Source organism: Bos grunniens, chromosome 11 (assembly GCF_055505025.1).
Source record: "Bos grunniens cultivar Pamir isolate PY7600 chromosome 11, Bosgru_T2T1.0, whole genome shotgun sequence".
Classification (NCBI taxonomy): Eukaryota; Metazoa; Chordata; class Mammalia; order Artiodactyla; family Bovidae; genus Bos; species Bos grunniens.
The window spans coordinates 35,729,475-35,753,526 of NC_141175.1; the positions used below are offsets into that span (position 1 = coordinate 35,729,475).

The window sequence follows — 24,052 nt, forward strand, 5'->3', positions numbered from 1 at the left end:
TAGTGGGCGGAGCCAGGAACAAGATGGCCGCGCCCGCATCTGCCACGGAATCTCAAGCATCAGGGGGTCCTCGGCCCCCCGCGTGTCTGTTGGTGTTGGGAATGGCGGGGTCTGGGAAAACCACCTTTGTACAGGTGACCTACATGGCGCGGGCGTAGTCGGGGCGCGCGAGAAGTTGTCTGTGGTGGGAGTAAGGCCAGGGGAAAAAGGGAGGGAGGTCTCTCTGGGGAGTTGGAAGGAACCGATGCCTGCTTTCAGGGACATACCGGCAACTCCGGTTTCTTTCTCCGGGAAGCCTTCTCAGATCCTAACCTGGGTTCATTTAGACTCTTCTACGCACCCTCAGTGCCGATTTGGTACGACTGTAGTTGGTTTAGGAATTGTCATGTTATTGCCAACTCCACAAGGCAGAGGCTTAAAGGAATTCTGGCGGTTAATAGAGAGCTGCGTTTCTAAAGTGTAGATTTCTAAAGAATTCTTTCTGGGATGCCTGCAATGTTTCAGGCACTGGGGATACAGCAGAAATGACAAAGTTCCCGCTTAGGTGGAGCTACTATTTTGGCGGGGAGATAGAAACCCCGCCCCCGCTCCAAGTTAAGTGATGGAGTGTAGAGGAGACTCTTGGATGTGTGACGAAGAAAGGTAGCATTTCAACTGAGAGTGAATGTTGTAGGTGGAGATCAGAGACGAATAAGGTAGAGGGAAATGGAAGTACAATTCTTCTGGTAAGTTGGATAAAGGAGAGGAAGTTCACTCTTGTCCCTTTGTCCTGCTCTTGGTCTCAGTCTATCCCTCTCTCCATGTCACTGCAGAGGCTCACAGGATATCTGCATAGTCAAGGGTGTCCACCTTATGTGATCAACCTGGACCCAGCTGTGCATGAAGTTCCCTTTCCTGCCAATATTGGTGAGTAAACTCTGCCAGAACTTGTGTAAAATTTCTTAGAGAATGGGAAGCTGTCAACCTATCCTACCCATCTTCAATACTTTCATTTTTAATGTTTTCTAAACTGCCTGATTTCATTTCCCTTAGATTTGCTAGTATCCTGAAACAGCCTTCTTCCTAGTTACCATTTTTTCCTTTGTTTACTCCCTCCCCTTCCTTGTTATTGTTGTTCAGTCCTTCAGTTGCTCAGTCGTGTCCAACTCTTTTAGACCCTATAGACTGCAGCACGCCAGGCTTTCCTATCCTTCACCATCTACTGGAATTTGCTCAAATTCATGTCCATTGAGTCAGTGATACCATCCAACCATCTCACCCTCTGTTGTCCCCTTTTCCTCCTGCCTTCGATCTTTCCCAGCATCAGGATCTTCTCAAATGAGTTGGCTTTTCCCATCAGGTGGCTAAAGTATTGAAGTTTCAGCTTCAGCATCAGTCCTTCCAGTGAATATTCAGGGTTGATTTCCTCTAGGGTTGACTGCTTTGATCTCCTTTCTGTCCAAGGGACTCTCAAGAGTCTTCTCCAGCACCAGGTTTGAAAGCATCAATTCTTTGGTGCTTAGCCTTCTCTGTGGTCCAACTCTCACATCCGTACATGACTACTGGAAAAATCATAGCTTTATATGGACCTTTGTCTGCAAAGCAATGCCTCAGCTTTTTAATATGTTGTCTAGGTTTATCATAGCTTTTCTTCCAGGGAGCAAGTGTCTTTTAATTTCATGGCTGCAGTCATCATCTGCAGTGATTTTGGAGCCCAAGAAAATAAAGTTTGTCACTGTTTCCATTGTTTCCCCATCTATTTGCTGTGAAGTGATGGGACCAGATGCCATTAGTTTCTGAATGTTGAGTTTTAAGCCAGCCTTTTCACTGTCCTCTTTCACCTTCATCAAGAGACTCTTTAGTTCCTCTTTGCTTTCTGCCATTAGAGTGGTGTTATCTGCATATCTGAGGTTATTGATATTTTTCCTAGCAATCTTGATTCCAGCTTGAGCTTCATCCAGCCCAGTATTTCTCATGATGTACTCTGCATCTAAGTTAAATAAGCAGGGTGACAATATACAGCCTTGATGTACTTTTTTCCCAATTTGGAACCAGTCTGTTGTCCCATGTTCAGTTCTAAATGTTGCTTCTTGACTTGCATACAGGTTTCTCAGGAGGCAGGTAAAGTGGTCTGGTATTCCCATCTCTTTAAGAATTTTCCAGTTTGTTGTGATCCACACAATCAAAGGTTTTAGCATAGTCAATGAAGCAGAAGTAAGTGTTTTTCTGGAGTTCCCTTACTTTTTCTATGATCCAATGGATGTTGGCAATTTGATTCTGGTTCCTCTGCCTTTTCTAAATCTAGCTTGTACATCTTGAAGTTCTGGTTCCATACTGTTAAAGCCTAGCTTGAAGCCTTGCTAGCATGTGAAATCAGTGCAATTGTGTGGTAGTTTGAACATTCTTTGGCATTACCCTTCTCTTTGGGATTGGAATGAAAACTGACCTTTTCCAGTCCTGTGTGCTGAATTTTCTAAATTTGCTGGCATATTGAGTGCAGCACTTTAACAGCAACATCTTTTAGGATTTTCAGTAGCTCAGCTGGAATTCCATCACCTCCACTAGCTTTGTTTGTAGTAATACTTCCTAAGGCCCACTTGACTTCACACTCCGGGATGTCTGGCTCTAGGTGAGTGATCACACCATCATGGTTATCCAGGTCAAGACTCTTTTGTACAGTTCTTCTGTGTATTCTTGCCACCTCTTCTTAATATCTTCTGCTTCTGTTAGGTCCATGCCCTTTCTGTTCTTTATTGTGCCCATCTTTGCATGAAATGTTCCTTTGTTATCTCTGATTTTCTTGAAGAGCTCTCTGGTCTTTCCCATTCTATTGTTTTCTTCTATTTCTTTGCATTGTTCACTTAAGAAGGCTTTCTTATCTGTCCTTGTTATTATTTGGAACTTGAGCATTCAGATGGGCATATCTTTCCTTTTCTCCTTTGCCTTTAGCTTCTCTTCTTCTCTCAGCTAGTTGTAAGGCCTCCTCAGACAACCATTTTGCCTTTTTGCATTTCTTGGGGATAGTTTTGATCACCGCCTCCTGTACAGTGTTAGAAACCTCCGTCCATAGTTCTTCTGGCACTCTATCAGATCTAATCCCTTGAATCTATTTGTCACTTCCACTGTATAAGTATAAGGGATTTGATTTAGGTCATACCTGAATGGCCTAGTGCTTTTCCCTACTTTCTTTAAGTCTGAATTTCACAATAAGGAGTTCATGATCTGAGCCACAGTTGGCTCCCCATCTTGTTTTTATTGACTGTATAGAACTTCTCCATCTTTGCCTGCAAAGAACATAATCAATCTGATTTTGGTATTGACCATCTGGTGATGTCCATGTTTAGAGTTATCGCTTGTGTTTTTGGAAGAGTGTGTTTGCTATGACCAGTGCGTTCTCTTGGCAAAACTCTATTAGCGTTTGCCCTGCTTCATTTTGTACTCCAAGGTCAAACTTGCCTGATACTCTAGGTATCTCTTGACTTCCTACTTTTGCATTCCAGTCCCCTATAATGAAAAGGACATTTGTGTGTGTGTGTGTATGTGTGTGTGTGTGTGTGTGTGTGTTCTGGAAGGTCCTGTGGGTCTTCATAGAACCATTCAACTTCGGCTTCTTTGACTTTAGTGGTTGGGGCATAGACTTGGATTACTGTGATATTGAATGGTTTGCCTTGGAAATGAACAGAGATCATTTTTTCATTTTTGAGAATATATCCAAGTACTGCATTTTGTACTCTTTTGTTGACTATGAGGGCTACTCCACTTCTTTAAGGGATTCTTGCCCACAGTAGTAGATATAATGGTCATCTGAATTAAATTTGCCCATTCCGGTCCATTTTAGTTCACTGATTCCTAAAATGTTGATGTTCACTCTTGCCATATCATGTTTGACCACTTACTATTTACCTTGATTCATGGATCTAATATTCCAGGTTCCTGTGCAATATTGTTCTTCACAGCATTGGACTTTACTTTCACCACCAGACATATCCATATGCTGAGAAAGATTAAAAGCAGGAGGAGAAGGGGACAACAGAGGATTAAGGAAGACCTGGTATTAAGAACCAGAAATCATTATGAGAACAATTTTGGAGAAAAAATGTTTCCATCTTTTCACTTAAAGGCTCAGTTCAGTTCAGTCGCTCAGTCGTGTCCAACTCTTTGTGACCCCATGGACTACAGCTTGCCAGGCTTCCCTGTCCGTCACCAACTCCCCGAGCTTGCTCAAACTCATGTCCATTGAGTCAGTGATGCCATCCAACCATCTCATCCTCTGTCATCCCCTTCTCCTGCCTTCAGTCTTTCCCAGCATCAGGGTCTTTTCCGGTGAGTTGGCTCTTCCCATCAGGTGGCCAAAGTATTGGAGTTTCAGCTTCAGCATCAGTCCTTCCAGTGAATAATCAGGACTGATTTCCTTTAGGATGGACTGGTTGGATTTCCTTGCAGTCCAAAGGATTCTCAAGAATCTTCTCCAACACCATAGTTCAAAAGCATCAATTCTTCGGTGCTCAGCTTTCTTTATAGTCCAACTCTCACATCCATACATGACTACTGGGAAAACCATAACTTTGACTAGAGGGACCTTTGTTGGCAAAGTAATGTCTCTGCTTTTTAATATGCTGTCTAGGTTGGTCATAGCTTTTCTTCCAAGGAGCAGTATTTGATGGTGTAGGTCTACCAACTGCTGCATAGGTCTAGTTAGATATTACTGAATAAATCAATTTCCTTTTTATTTTGAATTCCATCCAAATAAATTTTTTTCTAGTTCTATTGAGATATAATTGACATACAGCATTGTATATGATTAAGTTGTATAACATAATGGTTTGATTTACAAACTCAGGAAGTGATTATCATAGTAAGTTTCAGTTCAGTTCAGTTGCTCAGTTGTGTCCTACTCTTTGCGACCACATGAACTGCAGCACGCCAGGCCTCCCTGTCCATCGTCAATTCCCAGAGCTTACCCAAACTCATGTCCATTGAGTCGGTGATGCCATCTAACCATTTCATCCTCTGTCATCCCCTTCTCCTCCTGTCGTCAATCTTTCCCAGCACCAGGGTAGTGAACATCTATCGTCTCATATAGATATAAAATTAAAGGAATGCAAAATCTTTTTTCCCTTGTTATGAGAACTCTTAATAGCTTTCACATGTAACATATAGCAGTGCTTGTTACATTTATAATATTGTATATTACATCTCTAGTGTTTATTGGTGTTAGCATTGGAAGTTAATACCTTTTGCCTACCTTCATCTAATTGTTCCCTCCCTCCGCACCCACTTCTGATAACTACAAATCCAGTCTACTTTTTCTGTGTGTTTGTTTGTCTTTCAGTGTAAGTGACCTGCCAAAGTATTATCATTAGTTCCTGGTACACAACATACTAATTTGAAATATCTGTAAACATTTCAGAATTATTGCTATGACAAATCTAGTTAATATCTGTCACCATACAACAGTACTATATTATTATTGACTATATTCCCCACACTGTACATTTCACTCCCATGACTCATTTGTTTTGTAACTGAAAGTTTGTACCTCTTAATCTCCATCACTTATTTCTCTCCCTGACATCCACTCCCCAAGTTAATGCCTTTATAAAAATGTTATCTGCTTTAACTTAGTTACCAGTAAGTGAGGAGTAAAAAATAAGCCTTTTTTCTTGATTTAACTCCCTTTTTCTATATATATGGTCACTGAGAAAGTATTTAAGTTGTATAGAACTTTTCTTTTCATCTCAGACCATCCCTACTGTAACCGGAGAGCTCCTAGCCTAGCCTTCTTCTTGGGTTACTTGGCAGTTATCCTTGGCCATAAGGAAGTAAACCAGTGTGAAGCTGGAGAGGTTACTAATAGACAGTGCTGAGCATAGAAGCTTCAAAAGCTGGTTTCAGTTTCTTGTTGGGAGGGAAGATACTTCCAGGGTAACTTTTGTCCTCCTAGTCTGTTCCTGAACTTGCTTCTTTTGCTATCACAATTCAGTGATCTTAGCTTGAAAATTTAGGAAACAGATTTGAAAAGTGACTTGGATGCTAAGAGAGAAACTGATTTATTTCCTCAGAGGAAGCAGAGATGACTTGAGAGGTCAATTGGCTTAGATATTAAGAGAGTCTCAAATTGTATTGTTTCTTATGTGTTAAATTCCATTTCTTTGTTTTTTTTCCCCTCACAGACATTCGTGATACTGTGAAGTATAAAGAAGTCATGAAACAGTATCCTTTTCCACATCTACTTTGATGTTGGCTCATCCCTGGTTAGTTACTGTCTGTGTATTGTGTAGCTTTGAAAAAAAATCTGTGCCTTTCCTTGTGAAGTATACTAGCAAAAGCATTTGATAGCTTTCAAGTAACTTTATAAAGAGGAGGGATGATGAATATGAGGAGAGGCATTGTAGGTGGTTAGACATCCTATTTCAGCTTGTGAGTTCCATTTTATGCCTTTGTCCCAAACTGCAGGATGTTGTGATTAGCACAGAGGATGCACGGCTAGCTGGTGGTGTGCCTGGGTCCACAAGGTAGTATTGCCTTGGATACAGCTGTTGGTCACCATCTCTTTAGACTGGGAAACTCAAAGGTTAGTAAGATCAACTCTAAGTTTTGGGTTGGTCAACTCTTAGTACATTGCCCATAAAATGTGTGCTTTCCCTTTAGGTCCTACTGAGTAGGAAGACTGACTCCAATCCTCAGGTGACTTGAAGAGTGAGAATCAGAGCAAGGAGTGGTACATAGACGGTCTTCATGGCTAATACTCTCAGGCTGTCAATGCCTGAAATATCTGTCCATTCCATTTGGCCCCATTTTACATGGCCATTTTTAAACAATAAATGAATGAGGTAGACATCAATAATGAATGTTTCCCTATGAGGTTAAGATTGTGTGGTTCATTCTAGTCAGTGGAACACTAATGTTATGCTGGGTTTGTGTGTGTGTGTGTGATTGTCAAGATAATAAACTTTATCATCTAAATTGATCTATAAGCAATTTAAATCCTTAACTTAATGTCTAGGTATGGACTTGGACCTAATGGTGGCATAGTGACCTCACTCAATCTCTTTGCTACCAGATTTGATCAGGTATATCTGTCTCTATTTACATAGACATGGCTGTGTTAAAACTTGTGACTGTTAAATGCCTTAGCTTGATCACATCGGGAAAGAAGGGCAATCCATCTGGATGTCCATATAGAACATAAGGAGGCATTTTGGTGGACAGAGAAGTAGGCAATGTGAGGATGATCAACATGGCGAGAGACTTCACACTGAATGTTTGTGGCAGCCAACAAAGCAGACACCTAAGAGGCTTGAGTTCTTTTGCTCTTTCTCTTTTTTTTTTTTAGCCATGTGGCTTGCAGGATCTTAGTTCCCCAACCAGGGATTGAATCCTGGGTCTTTGGCATTGAAAACACAGAGTCCTAACCACTGGACCTCCATGGAATCCCCCTGGGTTCTATTCTTCATCTGTGCAGTTTTGCCCCAAGGATGGTTGGAGGGATGGGGAGTGGGAAGGTCTGCCAGGCAGAGAATGGAATGATTATGGGGCTTTTCACTTGCAGCAGATAGTTGTCATCTATTAGCTTTTCTCTGTCACATTCCACTTCCTTAAGAGAGTTTTGCATCACTATTTTTTTTTTAACCTCGGTTTCACTCAGTGAGACAAGCTGTTAACACTTTACCAAAGCACCAGGAAAGAGACTTGGTACTGACAGATCAAGTCTTCAGCTCCTCAGGCCCTTGCCCGGTGCTCCAGGGTGTTGTGGTGCTGCAGGTGTGGCTTTGTTTTTTTAGTTCCATGAGCATGTTAGTTGGTGTCCTCAGATGCAGAACATAGAGATTCAGTTGTTAATGGTGCCTGTGAGGTGGGCCACTCTGGACAGGGCCCTGTAATTTTTTTTTGTTGAACTTGGATCTTGTTGTAATTGATATCTTTCTCCTTTAGGTGATGAAATTTATTGAGAAGGCCCAGAACATGTCTAAGTAAGTGATTTCAGTCTAATGCCTATTTATTACTCTGTAGTAGATGTGTTTCTAGGTTTTTTTGAAAGATTTTGGGATACTATCAAGTTTTGAAAGAGTGAAGTTTGAGATGAAACCATGACAAGTGAAAAAACTGTGGGCAAGAAGACCAGTCATTGAGATGCTCTACAGTGTGGAGCTCAGTTTAATAGAATCCCACCCCCAATCACTTTGGAATATGGTTCTGGCTTCTTAGGAGGTATCTTTAGAATTTGAGTCAACTTACTTGTTCAGTTGCCTTCTCTTGCTTGTTGGCATTAAAGTGTCTGAAATACCGTTCTAATCCTTGATTAAAGTAATATAATTCACATGATTCAGAGAGACTATTTTTTAACTAAAAAGTATTTAAAAATAAAATAGAGTAGTATTCTTATTATCATTGTCTGTGATTAACTGTTGTTAAATTTTTAATAGGTTTGCTTTTTTAAAAGAAAGGAAGATAATTTGTTTTTGTAAAGAGTATAGATATTACTGTGACTATTTCATACCATGCATAGATTTAAAATAGGAAGCTATCACCCTTCTTATCATTAGAAATAACAATCATTTTTATCATTATTGCTACTATGAGGATATAGTAGCAGTGATTTATCATCCCAGGTGTTTCTGTTTATATGTACATAGATAGAAGGATGGCTGGATAAGGTGTTTTTACAAAAAAAGGATCATATAGGAGTAGGTTTTTTTTTAAAGTAATAGCTTTATTACAGTATGAATTCACAGACCATGAAGTACACTCTTTAAAAGTATACAGTTTAGTGGTTTTTGGTATATTCACAAAGTTGTGCATTGATCATAATCACCTGATTTCAAAACATTTTCATCTCCAAAAGAACCCCATTCTCATTAGCATTCATTCTATTCCCTGTTCCTCCAAGCTCCTGGTGGCTGCAGGCACCATTTTACAACATACATGCATTGAGGGTTCCATTTTCTATACATACTTATCAGTACTTATTACTGTTTTTGATTAGAGCCATCTTAGTGGGTATGAAGTGGTGTCAGATTGTGTTTATGGTATGTATTTCCTAAATGATTAATGATGTTGAGCATCTTTTAATGTACTTCTTAGCCATTGGTATATATTTGGAGAAATGGCTATTCGAATTTTTTGCCTTTTTTTTTTTTTAATAAATTTCCAGTACACATTATAATTTAATGTCTGTGTACACTGCAGAGTGATCACCCCCAAAGGCCAGCTATCATCTGTCACCATAGTTGATCCCTTTCACCGCTTTGATCCACCCACAACCCCTTTTCCCTCTGGTAACCACTGATTTGTTCTCTATCTGTGAACTTGCTTTTGGTTGGTTTTCTTTTCTCTTTGTTTCATTCTTTCTCTCCTTTTCCCAGATTATTCCACTTACGAGTGAAATTGTACAGTAGTTGTCTTTTTGCTTCTGATTTGTTTTACTTAGCATCATCCATGTTGTCACAAATGGCAAGGTTTCATTCTTTTTGTATGGCTAAATAGTTTTCTACTATGTGTATACCACGTCTTCTTTATCCATTCATCCATCGGTGAACACTTAAGTTGCTTCTGGGTCTTGGGTGTTGTACATAGTGCTGCAATGAACATACGGGTGTGTATATTTTTTCTAATTAGTGTTTTTATATTCTTTGGATAAATACCCAGAAGTGGAATTCCTGAATCATATATGGTAGCTCTACCCTTCAGTTTTTGAGGAATCTTCCTACTGTTTTTCATAGTGGCTGTACCAGTTTATACTCCCACTAACACTGTACAAGTGTTTCTTTTTTTATACATTTGCTTCAACACTTGTTATTTGTTATGTATTCGATAAGTAAGAGCTGTTCTAACAAATGTAAGGTGACATTTCACTGTGGTTTTGATTTGCATTTCCTTAGTAATTAGTGATGTTGAACATCTTTTTCATGTGCCGATTGACTATCTGTGTATCTTCTTTGGAGAAATGTCTACATATTAGATCCTCTCTCATTTATGAATCATGTTGTTTTGTGAATTGTATGTGTTCTTTATGTATTTTGGATACCAATCCCTAATCAGATGTGATTTGCAAATATTTTCTGCTGTTCAGTAGGTTGCCTTTGGGTTTTTTTTTTTAGCCATGTCCAGTGACTTGTGGGATCTTAGTTCCCCAGCCAGGTATTGAACCCTGGGCCACCACAGTGAAAGTGCCAAGTCCTAATCACAGGACCACCAGAGAATTCCCACCTTTTAGTTTTGATGATGTTTTCCTTTGCTGTGCAGAAGCTTTTTCATTTGTAGTCTCATCTTTTATTTTTGCTTTTGATTTCCTTGCCTTTGGTGTCCAATCCCCAAAAACTTCACTAAGACAGATGGCAGTGAGGCTACTGCCTCTGTTTTCTTTCAGGTGTTACATTCTAGTTTTTCATATATTTTGAGTTAATTTTTGTATGTGGAGTGGTCTGGTTTCATTCTCTTGCATATGACTGATTTTCCCAACACCATTTCTTGAAGAGACTTCCCTTTCTCCATTGTATATTCTTGGCTCCTTTGTTGTCAGTTAATTGTCCGTGTATGAGTGAATCTTTGTTCTTTTTTACAAACAGCTTTATTGAGATATAGTTCATGTGCCATACAGTTTACCCATTTTAATTGTGCAATTCTGTGGCTTTTATGGTAGTTATAGAATTGTACAGCCATCACCACAAGTTTAGAACACTGCATCCCCTCAAGAAGAGACCCTCTTCTTTAGTTACCACCTTCTTTTTCTCTTCTTCCCTTTCCTCCATTTTCCTCCAAACCCACCGCTAAGTAAACAGGTTTCCCAAGAGATTTACATACTGGTTTTGCTTCCTGGTGGCACAGAGGTTAAAGCGTCTGCCTGCAATGTGGGAGACCTGGGTTTGATCCCTGGGTTGGGAAGATCCCCTGGAGAAGGAAATGGCAACCCATTCCAGTATTCTTGCTTGGAGAATCCCATGGATGGAGGAGCTTGGTGGGCTACAGTCCACGGGTCGCAAAGAGTCAGACACGACTGAACGACTTCACTTTTACTTTGCTTATCTCTCATTTTTAATGCAGTGTGTTTCTAAAACTGTCAGTTTCCTCTATGACTGTTTGCAGCACTGATATATTGCTGCTCTTGCCAATGAACCTGAACACTGGACACTGACCAAAGCCTGGGGGAATGTGGTCTTCACTTTAATGGCAATGGGAAGATGTGAGACTTGGCATGGGAGGTTATTTCTTGTCTTAAATGCCCAGATGTTACTGTTTTGTGGTCTGGAATATCTTTCAGAATGCACAAGTAAAAACTTCTTTTATGACCTTTTTTGACACAGGTATGTCTTGATTGACACACCTGGACAGATTGAGGTATTCACATGGTCAGCTTCTGGGACAATTATCACTGAGGCCCTGGTGAGTATTCTAGGACTTGTTACTGAGGGTTAAGTAGAGAGCCAGACAAGAAAAACTTCATCTTTCTGCCTGGGAACTTACGTGGGATAGAGTCATAGAGCTCTGCACACCCTCCTAGAGTGGTTCTTCCTCTCCACAGAGGGTAGGAGAAGAGTTTGGGGACAGGTCAAGGACCTTTTGACTAAAGCTGTGATTATTCTGTGGCTTTAGGCATCCTCGTTTCCAACGATTGTCATTTATGTAATGGACACATCTCGAAGTACCAACCCAGTGACCTTCATGTCCAATATGCTCTATGCCTGCAGGTAATACATTATTGTTGGGCATAGTGTTGTGTCAAGAAGTGAAGTCTCCATTACTTCTTTTCCTTCATTTTTGAGTCCTGAGTGCTTCCCTCTCGGTTTGTGCTGCCCACACCCTTTAGTGTTTCTGGGTTGGTGAGGGAAGAGAAGCACATATGCCTTGGCATCAGCCCCTGGTCGTCTTTCTCCTTTGCTTATTACAGAACAGGTGATGAATGAAAATGCACCTTCTGGTAGATGCATTGCCCCCAGTTGAATGAAATCCAGTTCTGAATAGAATAGAGGCTCTGGTCTAAATGCCTTTTTTTTTTTTTTTTTTTTTTGTGCTAGGAAAAATGAGATTATAACATGAGGAGAGACTGAATTAAAAGATTCATCCGTGATTCTGCATGCACATATTTTCTCAAGCATGGGGCTATTAGGAGAGGAAGGGCATCCCTACTAGGCTATGTTAGTGCATTAGACCTAGGAGCAAGGTGGGCAATTATTAACACTGAGTTTAATTTTAGGCATTTGCAAAAAGCAAGCACTCCACTTTGTCTCTTCTAATGTAACCAGGGATATTCCTTCCTGTTAAACACAAGAAATCCTGGTCCAAATAGAAATCTGATATTTGACAGCATGATTTTATCTTCATAGTAACTGTTTAATAGACAGTTAATTTGGTGAAAAACAACACACATACATACACACATAAACATACCCAGGATCAGTACCAAAGCATTATTACTCCAAGAATAGGAGAGAGTGTGTATGTGTGTCAGTTGCTTAGTGGTGGTGGTTTCCTGCTTGGGATGAGAGCACACGTGAGTGCCGTGTGAGAATGGATACCTGTGTTTAGAGTCTGAACCCCTCTCCCTTTTAATTACTCAGCTTCATTGGATTAATAACACAAGCAGGAGCTTAAGTGCTTTTACTAATAATGCCTTCATATTTGATTTTCAGCATCTTATACAAAACCAAGCTGCCTTTTATTGTGGTCATGAATAAAGTAAGTGGAGTCTTCTTCCAGTCTTGCCTGAATATTTCATCAGAACCTTGTGTTAGAAATTTGGTTAGGTGAGAAGGATGATTTCAGATGCTGCAGAGCAGATTGAAGCTAACTGAAAGCAAAGTTGTGAGCACTTCTCAGAAATGGACTCAATTAAATTGAATGAATACACTATATGTCACTGATTCTTCTCCAAAGTTATTTTAGGCTAAATAGAGTAACTCCTGGTCCACAGCATATGGGTTATCCCTCAAGATCAGGACTCTGTAAGTGGGGGAGGGACTGCCAGCCTGTGGGGAGTGGCAATTAAAACAAAACCAAAACTTCTCTGTGGTTGGTTGTTGGCCAGAATGCAAGAGACTGTGTACTTGACTTTGGAGCCTGGAAAATGCTGGCCTCCACTGTGGCCATGGTCACTTGGCAGTGGATAGTAAAGGGTCTGTTTTAACCTGGAATATACAGATCTTCATTTAATTATTTATACTGCACAGCATTCTTGGCTCTTTGTGGCTTGTTTCAGTGGAGGAGGAAATGGGGGAAGCAGAGAAGGAAAATCTATGAATGATTGCTCTTTGTTGTCACCACTTAATTAAAAGAAATTGGGAGAAGGAACTTCCCTGATGGTCCAGTGGTTAAGACTCCATACTTCCACTGCAGGGGATAGGTTCAATCCCTGGTCAGGGAACTAAGATCCACATGCTGTGAGATGTGGCCAAAAGTTTAAAAATTTTTTTTAATTAAAAATAAAATTTTTAATTAAAAAATTAGTTAAAAAAAATTTTTTTTAATAAAATTTCCCATTGTTTGGGATCTGACCTCATCTCTGGTTGCTGTTAATTGTCTTCTCTCTGGTACAGACTGACATCATTGACCACAGCTTTGCAGTGGAATGGATGCAGGATTTTGAGGCTTTCCAAGATGCTTTGAATCAAGAGACTACATACGTCAGTAACCTGACTCGTTCAATGAGCCTGGTGTTAGATGAGTTTTACAGCTCACTCAGGGTAAACTTTCTCTCTTGCTTATGCTGTCCATCTCTCCAGTTAACCTGTTAATCCAAAGGACTGGCTTTGAACATATCTTTGGAGAGGAAATTCATTACCTTCCGAAAAGTAATTTATAAGGCATTGCTTATTAAAAACTGGAGATTTAATAGATAAATATGATAGAGACCCTACCTTCAGAGATTTTATGGTCTAGTTAGGAGAGAAGACTAAACACAGAGTTGAAATATAATGTATTGTAACTCATATTGTGATATCTTAAGAAAGATATAAAGTTGGCCTGATAGTGGTTAGGTGGTAGATCACTTTTGAAATGAGGGATTTTGGAGGATATAGCACATATAGGTGTGCTTTGAAGGAAGGGTAAGATTTGTGTAAGCAAAAGAGGGTATGGGTAGCAAGGAGTATGTTCACTGCCTAAGCAAAAACATTGAGATACTAATTTTTATAGAGAACAGACTGTCGTTTGATGTGATAGGGAACAGATGAAAAGAACTGCTGCTTGTTTGGTCCTCATTTTCTTTTTCAGTTCTCTACTTTCCATGGACTTATTACCATGACTTTTAAACTTAAAAAATTAAAAAATTTTTTATTTCCATGACTTTTGAGTAAGCATGCTGTTCTGTATTCTTTTAGCGTCATTCTTTGCCAGGGACTTCTTAACATATCCAAACTTCTTCTATGAAGATTTTATGACATTTGAACCAAATAATGTACACTGTTTAAAAATATGCTGTTGTTTCCTCAGTGGCATTAATGATGCTTTTGGCAGGTGGTGGGTGTGTCTGCTGTCCTGGGTACAGGTTTAGATGAACTCTTCGTGCAAGTTGCCAGTGCCACAGAAGAATATGAAAGGTGAGGACAAAAGAACATTTAATTGATGGCATTCTTAGTTACTCACAATTCTGATAGGACAGCAGTTTTGTCAGGCAAAATGTTTTGGTTTTCATAATGTTTGTATTATATTTGCCATGCAGATGTGTACTGGGTCTCATCACATTTAGGGTTAACAAGTACCCATTAGATTAAAAAAAAAACAAACAATAATATAAAAAGACCCCACAATAATATAAAATCTTCACTTTATTGAATGATGAAGAGCAGGAGTCATCAGACATTGTAAAAGTCAGATATTAAAATTTTTGGCTTTGTGGACCGTAATAACTCTGTCATTGTGATGTAAAAGCACCTATAGACAATTCCTAAACAATTGGGTGGGGCTGTGTTCCAATAAAACTTTATTTATAAAAATAGACAGTGGGCTGGATTTGGCTTGTTTGCCACATTTGTTGACCCCTGATTAAGAACATAGACTTTGGAGTCAGATAGACATGAGTTAGATTTTTCCTTCATTTAATAAATGAGTAACTGTAGCATTTATTGTTAAGATTGGTCATTGTGAGGATTATTTGAGATTATTTGAGATGATATACCTAAAGCACCTAGCATAATTGCCAACAAATGGAAAACATATTTCTTTATAAATGATTGTTATAACTGTTGTCATGGTTAATATTCGAGTTCTAATTTATCTAAAGGAAAGTGGAGTCAGAGCACCTATACACTTTCTTAGGCCTGATAACTGGCTGCTTTCTAGCAAGCTTCATACTTAGTAAGATCCTAATAGCCACATTATTATTTTCAGACACATTATTTTTTGTTCATCAGACAAGTGTTGTGGGTTGTTGTTTTTTTGTGTGTGAGTGTTATCAAAGCCTCAGGATAGGCTCTTTTCTGTATCCTTTCATTGTTGCCCAGATGAACGACATAATTTATATACTGCTTCCTGAGTAGGCCTACCTTCTTTTACTCATCATTTAAACATCTTTTATTCATGTTCATCCAAGTGTATGATGAACTCATCAGTCATGGTCTCTCCAGAGTTGATCTTCCCAGCTCAGCAGTCAGTCTTTTGTCTCTTTGCTGGTTTCAGGGTGGGGGTCAGGCACCTTGCTTTTAATTCCTTAGGGATAGAGTTTTAGTGACTAAGAGTTGTTACATCTGATGTTTGGTAGCATAAGATCTTTTGTTATCGTCAAAGTACTAGGAAAATAGAAGTGACATGGGAGCAGGCAGGGCCCACACTGCTTAGTGTTTCTGTCATCATTCATCTTTTATCTCCTTCATTGTTTAAGTAGCCTCTAGTATTTGTATAATTTGTCAGTATTAATCAAAGGGATTTAGAGTGTTTCTCTTTCCAGAGAGTATCGTCCTGAATATGAACGTCTGAAGAAATCACTGGTAAGATAAGAAGCTGTTTGTGTTTTAGGGCTACTAAAAAACAGTCGCAACCCATCTATCATAAGTGATTTTGTTTTGGTATATCCTTTAGATACTTGTAAGGTCTTCCCTTGTAGCTCAGCTGGTAAGGAATCCACCTGCAATGCAGGAGACCTGGGTTTGATATCTGGGTTGGGAAGATCCCCTGGAGAAGGGAAAGGCTACCCATTCCAGTGTTGTGGCCTGGAGAATTCCATGGACTGTATAGTCCATGGGGTTGCAAAGAATCAGACACAACTGAGCGACTTTCACTTTCACTTAGATACTTGTGAAGATACTTGTATCTTTTAGATACAGTGTATCCTTTAGATACTTGTTAATTTGACCTGTAAATTTGTATGTATGCTGTCTGGATGCAGAAAGGTCTCTTTTTCCCTTCTCTAAATTTGAAGTAATAAAAATCAGGTTTTTCCTGTTATGTGTGCTGAGCCCTTCTAGTGCTACACCTCTACCCTGACTCCAAGGTCCATTTAAAGGCTGTTGTAGAATTTTGTTTAACAGAGAGGCAGTTCATAACTCTTACCCCAAATGATCAGGTGTCCTGTCCCCATTGGCTCCATTGAACATCTTATCATTTAGCCTTCCTGCTGTGTCTGCTTGAGGGTTCTTTTGAAGATTTTGTGTTGAATTTCTGAAACCTCTAATACAGTCTGCAGAGCCCTCTGGAATGAATTTATGCTAATATGGGCCCACACTGCTTAGTGTTTCTGTCATCATTCATCTCTTACCTCCCTCATTGTTTAAGTAGCCTCTCGTGTTTGTATAATTTGTCATTTCCATTAGAAGTCTGGCATCTAACTTGGGCCTTCTTTTTTAATATAATGACATATTTTTCTATGTATATAGGCCAGTGCACAGAGCCAGCAGCAGAAAGAACAACTGGAACGCCTCCAGAAAGATATGGGCTCTGTAGCCTTGGACACAGGAACTGCCACAGGTACTGGAGGGTCTTCTGGTGTTAGGAACTAAAAGAAGGGTACAGTTGTCTCCACTTAGTAGTTAGGTTCTTGGATTTAAGGGAGAGAAAGAGAAAAGGATAAAGTAAATGTGGTATTTTATGTCGGTCAATCAATTTAGATAAATCCTAGATCCAACAAGTAATTGGCTACCCTGTTTCCCAACTGAGCTTTTTTAACCCTTTTAGGCTCCTGAAGAGGGAGTGGTCATGACATCCCATGGCCTTAGGGTACATGGCTTGATGTTAGGCTCTCCTAGAGACCATTCCCTAACAAGCTGAATCCTCTGCTCAGGACTCAAACCCACTTGATTAGACTTTCTCCTGACTATTGGAGCTCAGCCCTTATTTAGTTTCCCTGTGTAGGGAGCTTACTTCTATTAGTATATTCAATTTTCCATTTTTTCTCCTCTTTTTCTTTTTTTTAAATTAATTTATTTTAATTGGAGGCTAATTACTTTACAATATTTTAGTGGTTTTTGCCATACATCAACATGAATCAGCCATGGGTGCACATGTGTTCCCCATCTAGAATACCCCTCTCAACTCCCTCCCCATCCCATCCCCCAGGGTCATCCCCGTGCACCAGCCCTGAGCACCCTGTCTCATGCATTGAACCTGGTCCAGTGATCCGCTTCACATATGATAATATACACGTTTCAACCCTACTCTCTCAAATCATCCCACCCTCGCCTTCTCCCAGAATGCGAAAGACTGTTCTTTACTTCTGTGTCTCTTTTGCTTTCTCGCATATAGGGTCATCATTACCATCTTTCTAAATTCCATATATATGCATTAGTATACTGTATTCATGTTTTTCTTTCTGACTTACTTCACTCTGTATAATAGGCTGCAGTTTCATCCACCTCATTAGAACTGATTCAAATGCATTCTTTTTAATGGCTGAGTAATATTCCATTGTGTGTATGTACCACAGCTTCCTCATCCATTCATCTGCTGCTGGACATCTAGGTTGCTTCCATGTCCTGGCTATTGTAAACAGTGCTGTGATGAACATTGGGGTACACATGTCTCTTTCAATTCTGGTTTCCTTGGTGCGTGTGCCCAGCAGTGGGATTGCTGGGTCATATGGCAGTTCTAGTGCCAATTTTTTAAGGAATCTCCACACTGTTCTCCATAGTGGCTGTACTAGTTTGCTTTCCCACCAACAGTGTAAGAGGGTTCCTTTTTCTCCTCACCCTCTCCAGCATTTATTGTTTGTAGACTTTTTGATAGCAGCCATTCTGACTGGCGTGAGATGGTACTTCATTGTGGTTTTGATTTGCATTTCTCTGATAATGAGTGATGTTGAGCATCTTTTCATGTGTTTGTTAGCCATTTGTATGTCTTCTTTGGAGACATGTCTGTTTAGTTCTTTGGCCTATTTTTTGATTGGGTCATTTATTTTTCTGGAATTGAGCTGCAGGAGCTGCTTGTATATTTTTGAGATTAATTCTTTGTCAGTTGCTTCATTTGCTATTATTTTCTCCCATTCTGAAGGCTGTCTTTTCACCTTGCTTATAGTTTCCTTCATTGTGCAAAAGCTTTTATGTTTAATTAGGTCCCATTTATTTATTTTTGCTTTTATTTCCATTACTCTGGGAGGTGGGTCATAGAGGATCCTGCTGTGATTTATGTCAGATAGTGTTTTGCCTATGTTTTCCTCTAGAAGTTTTATAGTTTCTGGTCTTACGTTTAGATCTTTAATCCATTTTGAGTTTATTTTTGTGTATGGTGTGAGAAAGTGTTCTATTTTCATTCTTTTACAAGTGGTTGACCAGTTTTCCCAGCACTTGTTAAAGAGATTGTCTTTTCTCCATTGTATATTCTTGCCTCCTTTGTCAAAGAAAATGTATCCATAGGTGTGAGGATTTATCTCTGGGCTTTCCATTTTGTTCCATTGATCTATATTTCTGTCTTTGTGCCAGTACCATACTGTCTTGATGACTGTAGCTTTTTAGTATAGTCTGAAGTCGGGCAGGATGATTCCTCCAGTTCCATTCTTCTTTCTCAAGATTGCTTTGGCTATTCGAAGCTTTTTGTATTTCCGATACAAATTGTGAAATTATTTGGTCTAGTTCTCTGAAAAATACCGTTGGTAGCTTGATAGGGATTGCATTGAATCTATAGATTGCTTTGTGTAGTATACTTATTTTCACTATATTGATTCTTCCAATCTGTGAACATGGTATATTTCTCCGTCTATTTGTGTCATCTTTGATTTCTTTCATCAGTGTTTTATAGTTTTCTATATATAGGTCTTTTGTTTCTTTAGGTAGATTTATTCCTAAGTATTTTATTCTTTTCATTGCAATGGTGAATGGAATTGTTTCCTTAATTTCTCTTTCTGTTTTCTCAGTGTATAGGAATGCAAGGGATTTCTGTGTGTTAATTTAATATCCTGCAATTTTACTATATTCATTGATTAGCTCTAGTAATTTTCTGGTGGAGTGTTTAGGATTTTCTATGTAGAGGATCATGTCATCTGCAAACAGTAAGAGTTTTACTTCTTCTTTTCCAATCTGGATTCCTTTTATTTCTTTTTCTTCTCTGATTGCTGTGGCTAAAACTTCCAAAACTATCTTAAATAGTAGTGGTGAGAGTGGGCACCCTTCTCTTGTTCCTGACTTTAGGGGAAATGCTTTCAATTTTTCACCATTGAGGATAATAATCGCTGTGGGTTTATCATTCATGTATGGCTTTTATTATGTTGAGGTATTCTTTCTCTGCCTGTCTTCTGGAGGGTTTTTATCATAAATTCTCCTTTTCTTGAAAAATACTCAGCTCCTCTGTCATTTCACCCTCTGTTCTCTTCAGACCCTCTCTGAACTTAAATTTCCATCAGGAAGTTTCCTGAACACTCCACACTTTTACTTTGGACTTACCAGCACACTGGGTCTGCTCACATGTCTTTAGCCTTCATAGGAAAAACCATAGCTGCTTTCAAGCTGAGAGCTAGTAAAAACAAATGACATTACTACTAAGACAAGCTTCTTGAGAGTTGAGTTTTTCCTCAACTTAAAAATGAGACTTCTTGGGTTACTGGCACTTTGTGAAATAAACTAGTGTAGAAATGTTTAATGGTATGAACAGTACATTTAGAAGAGAGAAGATACTGCATTTTATCATGATCACTTTCATCCTGCCAATTTTTAATCATAGTTACTTACTGATTCAAAATTACCCTTTTGAGGAGGCCTGTGTTCTGATATGCTGCTGATAGTATTTTACATGCAGGCAGCTCATCTCCTGTGCTGGACCCTTCTGATTTGATCCTGACTCGGGGAACCTTGGATGAAGAGGATGAGGAAGCAGACAGTGATACTGATGATATTGACCACAGAGGTGAGAGGTGGCTGAGGTGACTCATGAAAACAGAACAACTGCTTATCCTCTCATTGTTTGCCTGGAGCTTTCTGTTATTGAGAGACTTTAACCATGCAGCCAGTAATAGGGGAGAGAGGAAATGGTAAAGGATATAGCACCAGAAAGGAGTTCCATACACTGAGAGTTCCTGGCCTTCCACAAGAATGGTTAGTACTGAGCTTGATTATGGCCTTTTCTTAGTCTTGTGTCTTCTCATCTTTAGGTCCTAACTCAATTTTGAGGAACCCAGGATTGTTTATTATAATTGTTTTAAGAATACAGGAGGCCTTAGTGAACCTAAATTAGTCAGAAGGGACTGTAACATTGAGGAGAGAATGGCTTTGGAAACCCTAAAGGGTTTTATGTGGCATAGTTTTATAGACTGTGGACAGAGTCTATTTCTTGAAACAACCCTTGTAGGTCCTTGCTGTGCTCAAGGGTAAACCTCTCTTTATTTCAGTGTGCTGGATGCTAACATGTAAATTGCCTCATTTAATACTATTTATTGAGGTATAATTTACAAATAATAAATCCCACTCCTTTAAAGTGTATAGTTCAGTTCAGTCACTCAGTTGTGTCTGACTCTTTGCAACCCCATGGACTGCAGCATGCCAGGCTTCCCTGTTCATCACCAACTGCCAGAACTTGCTCAAACTCATGTCCCTTGAGTCAGTGATGCCATCCAACCACCTCATCCTCTGTCATCCCCTTCTCCTCCTGCCTTCACTCTTTCGCAGCATCAGGGTCTTTTCCAGTGAGTCCATTCTTTGCATCAGGTGGCCGAAGTATTGGAGCTTCAGCTTCAGCATCTATCCTTCCAGTGAATATTCAGGGTTGATTTCTTTTAGGATTGACTGGTTTGATCTCCTTGCACTCCAAGGGACTCTCAAGAGTCTTCTCTAACACCACAAGTATATAGTTAGATGAATTTTAATACATATAGTCTTACAGTAATTACCATCATAAGCAAGAAACACAACACTTCCATCACCCTAAAAGTTCGCTCATGCCCATTTTTATTTAGTCCCTTCCCCTACACCAGTTTCTGGCAACCACTTATATGATTTTTGTGCCTATAATTTTGCCTTTTCCAGAATGTAATGTAAGTGGAATCACAGTATTTAACTTGGCTTTTTTCACTTAGTATAATGCTTTTTGTGATCCTTCCATGTTATTGCATGTATGAGTAATATGTTTTTTTAAATTGCTTAGTAATATTCCATTATGTGGATGTGCCTTTGTTTATCCATTCACAAGCCAATTGACATTTGGGTTGTTGCCAGGTTTAAGCTGTGGTAAATAAACTCCTATAAAGATTGGTTAATAGGTTTTTGTGTGGACACAGGTTTTCATTACTCTCAGTTAAAAATATGTAGGAGTGGGATCTCATTTTAGTTACTTTACGAGGGAAGCATCTCCCCACCTATTGGTCAAAGAAATTGTACATTTTGGGCAACATGATAAATAGAACCTGCTTCTAGGAAATACTTCCTTATTGGGAGAATTGAACATGGAGTGTCTTAGCAAGAGTACAGTTGACTCTTGACCAACTCAGGGGCTGGGGTACCTATTATCCTTGGTACAGTTTTAACAGTCCTCATATAACTAACTTATAGTTGGCCCTCCGACTCTGGTTCTGCATTTGTGGATTTCATCAACCGTGGATTATGTAATACTGTATGTACTACTGAAAAAAGTTTGTGTGTAAGGGGACTCACGCAGTTCAAGCCCATGTTGTTCAAGGTTACATGTACTATTTCTGATAGATGGGAGACAGTGGCTCTAATCCACTGGTCTAATGGGGAGAGTCTGAAAATAACTCACCTTCTTTTTTCCTTATAGTTACAGAGGAAAGCCGCGAAGAGCCAGCATTCCAGAATTTTATGCAAGAATCAATGGCACAGTACTGGAAGAAAAACAAATAGTTTCTAAATTTCAAAATTTTGGAACTCTGTGTGAAGGACTATCTTTAGCTCTGACTGGGGGCTACAATCTATAAAGGACGGTTTTGTTCAGAATAGCAGTTTGTCTTACTAGTGAAACTTCCTGACTCCGATGAAGCCAGAATAGATTATTTGGACCTGCTAATAATTCCCATTGGCCTTCCCCTCGGATTTATGCAAGGAAGCATATTCTGTTTTTGGACACTGATATCCCTTTGAGCCTAAAACTGCAAGTTGTATCATTTGAACTCACATACTTTGCTACTGATGGATGAAACAGAGAACTTAGTAGGCTGGATCTCTAGCCTCTACTTCCTGAGCATTTGCCTTTGAACTTGTACCATGAGTTCCCTTCCTTTTTATCAGAAAGGGTGAGAGGAAACAGGAGCTTGTCCAGAATGACAGTGCAGTCTCCTTGGCAACCAGTCAATGTTAGTATGAAACCTGCCTCCCACTGGGGAGCTCATTATAGAATATCAGGTTCACTGAAGAAAGTGGGCAACACATAGTTAGTAAGAATTCTACTTTAGATGGTGGCTTAGATAAAGAGTTTTTAATTTTCACTCTGTTGTAAGCCTGCTTGTCATCATTTCAAGTAAGAAAATCATCACAAATAGTCACTTCAGTTCAGAAGAGAGATTTAAAGCCACATGATGTTTACTGAAGTTCTGTGTACACACCACACCTAATAATGAGCAATGAAGCCAGGCCCTGTTTGTATTGTACTTTAATGCAGTGTGTCCTTCCTTAGTGATTTACTCAAAGGGCATGGGTTTGGGTCAGGTGCACATTCCATGCATAATAGCCCTGGTAAGGGTTTGCTTCGCCTCCACATTCTTCACAGTATCTTAAAACATAGTAATATTTCTCTTAAGACATTTTATTCCTGCCTAACCTGTATTTCAGTTCAGTGGCTCTCAAAGTATGGTCTCTGGAACAGAAGCATCAGCATCATCTGGCAAGTTACCAGAAATGGGACATTCAAGACCAAAATCAGAAACTGGGGGTGGGGCGTGGGGCCTAGCAGTCTATTTTAAAAAGGCCTCCAGGGGATTCTGATGCATGCTAAGTTCAGAACAGTGCTCTAACTCAAACAGCCTATGGCATAATTCCAGATGAATTCCAGGTGAATCTCAGGTATCAATGCTCTTATGACCTTCTTTATCAGAGTACCTGAACCTTGGCCATCTAGTGCCTATTCTTCAATTTAAATCTTCTAAAAATAAAAATATTTTGTTTTACATAAAGTATTAATTTCAATACTATATAACTAATGGGAACCACTGGTCTAAGAACTTGAATTTGTTCTTTAAGAGGGAACCACTTGGACAGCAAACTTGTACATACCTGTTTTTTTCCCTAGTGCCTTTGAATACTTTTTCATTAAAGAGGAAATCATCTGGCCTAAGCTCCATAACAGCAGAGACAGTCTTACTCATCTGTATATCCCTTGCAAAGGACCCAGTACATAATGGGTACTCAATAAATGTTTGCTAAGTGAACTAATTAAATACTAAGTGGCTACTTTCTGGAAACCAACCACCAGATGTGTACTTTCATCAGTAAATAAGGGGAAGTGAAGTGAAGTGAAAGTTGCTCGGTTGTGTCCAACTCTTTGTGACCCCATGGACTACAGTCCATGGAATTCTCCAGGCCAGAATACTGGAGTGGGTAGCCTTTCCCTTCTCCAGGGGATCCTCCCAACCCAGGGATCGAACCCAGGTCTCCCGCATTGCACGCGGATTCTTTACCAGCTGAGCCACAAAGGAAGCAAATAAGGGGAAATGAAACTAAACCTGGAACAGGAAAGGTTTAAACATGCCAAGGATGTCCAATTAGCAAACTTATAA

At 39.5% G+C, this 24,052-nt stretch overlaps 1 protein-coding gene across 2 annotated transcripts; it reads left to right on the forward strand.

Moving 5' to 3' along the window:
• Nucleotides 1-14: 14 nt before the first annotated feature.
• Nucleotides 15-23,713, forward strand: GPN1 (GPN-loop GTPase 1). Of its 2 annotated transcripts, none has more exons than XM_086326115.1 (14): nucleotides 15-134; nucleotides 813-906; nucleotides 6,153-6,233; nucleotides 6,436-7,052; nucleotides 7,915-7,952; nucleotides 11,283-11,361; nucleotides 11,572-11,666; nucleotides 12,609-12,654; nucleotides 13,512-13,658; nucleotides 14,431-14,513; nucleotides 15,860-15,899; nucleotides 16,785-16,875; nucleotides 20,131-20,238; nucleotides 22,102-23,713. In XM_086326115.1, exons 4-14 carry the CDS (start codon nucleotides 6,978-6,980, stop codon nucleotides 22,182-22,184), a joined length of 885 nt encoding a protein of 294 aa, XP_086182241.1. In that variant the 5' UTR covers nucleotides 15-134; nucleotides 813-906; nucleotides 6,153-6,233; nucleotides 6,436-6,977; the 3' UTR covers nucleotides 22,185-23,713. The 2 variants fall into 2 exon arrangements, with proteins under 2 accessions (XP_086182241.1, XP_086182240.1); XM_086326114.1 differs by having other exon boundaries at nucleotides 6,153-6,192; nucleotides 6,986-7,052.
• The last annotated feature ends 339 nt before the right edge of the window (nucleotides 23,714-24,052 follow it).